This window comes from Eleutherodactylus coqui, chromosome 12 (genome assembly GCF_035609145.1).
Source record: "Eleutherodactylus coqui strain aEleCoq1 chromosome 12, aEleCoq1.hap1, whole genome shotgun sequence".
In the NCBI taxonomy this organism is placed as follows: domain Eukaryota; kingdom Metazoa; phylum Chordata; class Amphibia; order Anura; family Eleutherodactylidae; genus Eleutherodactylus; species Eleutherodactylus coqui.
Window position 1 is genome coordinate 129,252,358 of NC_089848.1, and position 5,621 is coordinate 129,257,978.

At 44.7% G+C, this 5,621-nt stretch overlaps 1 protein-coding gene across 1 annotated transcript; it reads right to left on the reverse strand.

Annotated features, from left to right (window-relative positions):
• Nucleotides 1–1,796: 1,796 nt before the first annotated feature.
• On the reverse strand, nucleotides 1,797–5,006 carry LOC136586464 (sperm microtubule associated protein 1-like). The gene is made up of 3 exons (XM_066584556.1): nucleotides 4,641–5,006; nucleotides 2,663–2,762; nucleotides 1,797–2,315 (listed from the first exon to the last, which is right to left on the reverse strand). Exons 1-3 carry the CDS (start codon nucleotides 4,905–4,907, stop codon nucleotides 2,158–2,160), a joined length of 525 nt encoding a protein of 174 aa, XP_066440653.1. The 5' UTR covers nucleotides 4,908–5,006; the 3' UTR covers nucleotides 1,797–2,157.
• Between the last annotated feature and the right edge of the window lie 615 nt (nucleotides 5,007–5,621).

Below are 5,621 nucleotides of genomic sequence, written 5' to 3' on the forward strand. Positions count from 1 at the left end.
GCAACGCTCTAACATAGAACAGACAGCGAACGTTTAGTGCACAGGTAAATACACCATGCTAAAATTCTCGTTTGAGAAGCCTCATTTAAATCAATGGAGTCTCAGTACAGCGTTTTTAGTGGGCATTTCAAATGCGCTAAACGCTGTAAAAAAACGCATGTGTGAGAGTGGCCTTAGGAGAGGTACAGTTTCTCCTTGTAGAGAGCACCTAGAAGGCCCCTTAGTGACCCCAGTATTAATAGTGCCCTCCATACTGCCTTAGTAGAGATAGTAAACCCCATAATGGTCCCAGTAGTAATAGTGAACCCCATAATGGTCCCAGTAGTAATAGTGAACCCCATAATGACTCCACTAGTAATAGTGAACCCCATAATGGCTCCAGTAGTAATAGTGAACCCCATAATGGCCTCAGTAGTAATAGTGAACCCCATAATAACTTCAGTAGTAATAGTGAACCCCATAATGGCCCCAGTAGTAATAGTAAACCCCATAATGGCCCCAGGAGTAATAGTGAACCCCATAATAGCCCCAGTAGTAATAGTTAACCCCATAATGGCCCCAGTAGTAATAGTGAATCCCATAATGGCCCCAGTAGTCATAGTGAACCCCATAATGGCTCCAGTAGTAATAGTGAACCCCATAATGGCTCCAGTAGTAATAGTGAACCCCATAATGGCCCCAGTAGTAATAGTGAGCTCCATAATGGCCCCAGTAGTAATAGTGAACCCCATAATGGCCCCAGTAGTAATAGTGAACCCCATAATGGCTCCTGTAGTTATAGTGAACCCCATAATGGCCCCAGTAGTAATAGTGAACCCCATAATGGCCCCAGTAGTGATAGTGAACCCCATAATGGCTCCAGTAGTAATAGTGAACCCCATAATGGCTCCAGTAGTAATAGTGAACCCCATAATGGCCTCAGTAGTAATAGTGAACCCCATAATGGCCCCAGTAGTAATAGTGAGCTCCATAATGGCCCCAGTAGTAATAGTGAACCCCATAATGGCCCCAGTAGTAATAGTGAACCCCATAATGGCTCCTGTAGTTATAGTGAACCCCATAATGGCTCTAGTAGTAATAGTGAACCACATGATGGCTCTAGTAGTAATAGTGACCGCTTAGAGGATTTCCATACTGGCAGCAACCAGACACCATCAAACATTTAACTGACTTGGTCTGTAGTTCCAGTGTGGCAGCCGCTGCTACTGTAATCAGACTGTGTCCCCTGACTTCTCTCACCGGCATCTGCACTGAGTACAGGAAGGTGTCTACATACAGGAACGCAGATACTGGGGAGAGGAGAGGGCAAGGGTCACAGCCTTATCACAGCAGCAGCGGCTGCCGGACCAGAGCTACAGATGGTGAGTTATATGTGGCTGGGGTTGCTGCCCGGCTGGCAGCTGACAAATATTTTTTACCAGGCATTAATATGGTCATTGAAAAATAAGTACTGGCACCGACCTTTAGATTTAATTACCTGCTGGGCTGGCAACAATAGCACCGCCGCTCTGAGGTCCTGCAGACTGCCGCCTGAGGAGACAGGCTCAGGTTGCCTCATGGTTAGGGGCACCCCTGGTGCTCGGCCAAGATACAACAATGCTATGCAGGACCATAACTGATAGGTTGCCCCTGTATACCCATGTATGTGCCAAACGCAATTCTTCATGGGTTTTTTTGACTCTTGTTTGTTTGCACCAAAAAAATTGCATATTTGCAATAACATAACGAAAAGTTCTACTGGATCAGTAATGGATAATTACCATATTCAATCAATTACTGCCAAAGATTAACAGAAGTGACTTTTTATGTGAACTTTATTACAAGTCATGAAATCTTATGTTCTCAGCATCCAATCACAAATACATTGCAGCTACATGGTGGAAAACAGAGACTTTTATGGTGGCGGATATTTTTGCAACGCAGAAACAATATCGTAACATGAAACTATCTGTAAAGCTGCACTCTCTATAAGCATGTGATGACAAGGGGGTTAAAGACTAAGATACAAATGTAGCAAACTGTAGCTTGATGCTTGACACAACAAAAGCCATTGAAAAAGTCAAAAGTTTGCAGCAACTATGAACGTGTTAAGAGTTCAGTTAATGTCTGCCGGACTGCGGAACACGTTACATGCGGAGCTACGTACATATAAATATATTAGTAAATTGCTGATTTGGTAACAAGTCCAAATGGGGAGGGCATTCTTCTGAGAGATGGGGTGTTTCGTCGGTAGCCATAGAGTCCGTTGTAGCCAATCACCGGCTTGACAGAAGATAAAAACAGGCCATGGCCCCTTGTGTGCTCTGTAGAATGACCTAGGACATGAGATGAATACTGATGACACAGCGCAATCATAGGTGACGGGGCAGGAGTCTATTGACAGGCAGAACGCATTGCACAAGCCTCATTACTGACCCCGAAGCGCGCAGATCGCTGCTGGACAGCTGAAAGCTACAGACGGGAGCAGATCACTACTACTGGTCTGTACAGGGTGGCACAGATCACTGTAACGAGGCCCAAGGGGTAAACCCAAGAATAACATAAATTATACAATAATGGCCAAAGAGGTAAAAAAATGCCCTCCCCTCCCCCACTAAGAGAAAGAACAAAAACCTCAACTGTAAACTAATGTAACAGTCTTACTGCAGCCAAGATACTATACCTGACCCCGAGCCGTTCCTGGTTAGTAGATAAAGAGCAGCTGCACCCTTGTGCTGGAAACGGTCAGCGAGATCTCCAAGCGTGGACGTCCCTCCATGTGACTGCAAAAGCAAAATATTAGTAATGTGTCATAGGAAAGGCCAGAGAATAAACATGAAGCAACATGTGCAATGTACGAGAAACAGCTGTCTGTGTATGGTTTTTTGGCTTGGTTTCCTATCCCCAATCATTGTCATAAAGACCTGTATAAAGTATCTGACATTGATTTGAAGGAATGCTGCCATTCACTAGGTGGCGCTGTAGAGCTATTGTTCCATCTTTCTTATTTGCATAAATTGCCCAGAGGAGCATGCATGGCATTATAAGTCTCCTCACTCACCTTCCAGGTATCTCCTCACACCCCTTCTGGGTGCTCTTCTTGGGGAGAGGCGATGCCATCCCCCAATCTACTCACCCCTAGGTGTCTCCATACACTTTTTTGGGTGCTCTCCTTAAGGAGAGACGACACCCATCTTGAACCATGGGGCTGACAGAAATAACCAAGCGGGTATCTCAACAGTCCCACTGAAAGTGAGTGGAGCGTTGCTGCGCTTGTGTGACCAGTGCCTCATTCGTTCTTCTTCTCGCTGTGGATCAGGATCAGTGGGGGTCTCAGGGTTGAGACCCCCACTGATTAGCAAGTTATCTCCTAGCCTGTGAATTAGAGGAGAACTTGAAATTCTTGTTCAACCTCTTCAGATTGATTTTGGTTTTTTTGCAAACAGCTGAAAGTTTGTACATTTAGCAAATAATTTAAAATAGGGGTGAAGAGTTTTGTCTAAACTGGAGGTTTAGGGGATCGTTAAAGCTTTATGTCTGCAACCATTTTTATGGCTCCAATGCAACTGAAATACAAAGTGAAGGGACCCTGCAAACAGTCTTGATGAACAATATCCTACCATTTTGTGTATACAGCTCCTTGGCAGATCTATGTGTCTCCATGCATGTCAAAATGTGGTGTAATGCAATACTATGGTATTACATTATACTGTAGGAGCGATCAAATGACAGTAAGATCAAGTCTCCTCTGGGGACTAAAAAAATGCAAAAATGAGAAAATTTTTTATAAAAAGCCACATGAGCTCCACAATGGTGCCAATAGAAAGTTCAAGACTTCCCGCAAAAAAAAAACCTCCTGCCAACTATATCAATGGAAAAATAAAAAAGTTATGGCTTCCAGAAGATGGCGGAAGAAAATAATTTAACTATTTTCCAAAGTTAGGGCTTATTCACACATCCGTATATCAGTTTTCACACCCGGTTGATATACGGTGTCCCAAAAATGAAAAACATAGCTCCGCCCCATCCCTCCCATTGTAAACAGAGGCGAGGGGGCGGGAGCTCAGTGCACTACTTCCGGTCTGGCCTGCCTCCTCCCCCTACAGAAAGGGATACCGTATATCGGCCGGGCGTGAAAACTGATATACGGATGTGTGAATAAGCCCTTATTTTGTTTTTTAAAAGAAGTACAACAAAAGTAAAACTATATAAATTTGGTATCGTCGTAATCATACCGCTCCACAGATTAAGGTTGTCACGTAATTTTTGCTGCAATGTGTGTGCCATGAAAAAAGACTCCCGCTAAGATGGCGGAATCACGTTTTTTTTTTTATTTCACTCCACTTAGACTTTTTTTTTACATTTTTTTCTTTCCATTATAAGGTACATTAAATAGAACCATTGAAAAATCCAACTCCTCCTGCAAAAATGAAGAACAGCTGTGTTGGGGGATAAATAAAAGAGTTTGGATGTTTTTGAAAAGTGGGGAGGAAAAATTAAAAATGAAAAAGCGTCCGCGTCCTTAAGGGGTTAAAGGTACAAGCCTACATGTCCAGAATGCTATACATAGGAGTACCAGCCGCAATACTATGAATGCGACGTCCCCTTCCATATCTTCCATGGAGACTCAGCTACCAACAGAGACTCCTCCATGTGCTCACCTGTCCGGTCCTCCTCAGCAGCGGCGGCACGGGTCTGCTGATGAAATAACCGTGCACATGGCGGTCCTTCTGGGCGTTGTAAGGAGGGATGACGGAGCCGAGCTTGGGTAAGGAGACGCTGTAATCCTTGGAAATACTCTCTACAGCCACACAATCCAGAACAAACATCTTCTCCCTCCTGTGAAGGTCGGCCAAGGTGGGAGATGGCGCAAAGCGACTTAAGAAGCAGAATTTTTCCTTCCTGGGAGATGCAGCAAGTTCTGCCATTGAAGCAGCCGAGTGGAATGTGAAATGATTCTCTCCAGTCTACTAATGTGTCCACAATAGGCGATGCACAGCCGAGCTCACGGAGGGTTGCTATAGACACACAGAAACACAAGTTCAGGCCTCTTTCACTAACAATTAGTCTGTGGTCTCCGTCCGAGGCTCCGGAGCAACATACACACACGCTTCTATGCAACCAGCCTGGAAAAGCAGGAGAGCAGTTAGTATTTACCAAGTAGGCTCTGTGAAGGATCCCACATGGAGAGCCGGGACAACGGGCCAGAGATCTTCACCAAACTATTGGCATGCACTTCTGTGGACGTGCGGACAAGTGCATGCAAGAAAGAGTTCTGTACTGTAGGTCATGCAGTTGGGACATGAGATCTTGGTGGCCAAGACAAGTGTTACAGAACGCACCCCTATCCCCCACTCTACACACCTGTGGCCCCTGAAGCAGAGCATGGTAGCTGTTGAATGGACAATTAGGGATTTACATGGCCCCTATATATACAGGGTGTCTCCAAACTGTGGAAACACCCGGACAGAATGAAAATGATTTGGCAGACAGTGATGTAACTTTGGATACAAGCTGCAGAGTGAGAAAAAAAACTGTTAGGTCACGCCCCCAACTTGACGGCCATTTTGAATGCTGCCATCTTGGATTCAGCTCTAATTTTTCCAATAGTAAGGTCGGTGTGACATATCAAACTGGCAGAG

Coding starts and splice junctions, on each gene's coding strand:
- LOC136586464 (XM_066584556.1), bottom strand. CDS start 4,907: ATGGCAGAACTTGCTGCATCTCCCAGGAAGGAAAAATTCTGCTTCTTA. Junction 2,763..4,640: donor TGCTGAGGAGGACCGGACAG/GTGAGCACATGG, acceptor TTGCTTTTGCAG/TCACATGGAGGGACGTCCAC. Junction 2,316..2,662: donor CAGGAACGGCTCGGGGTCAG/GTATAGTATCTT, acceptor CTCATGTCCTAG/GTCATTCTACAGAGCACACA.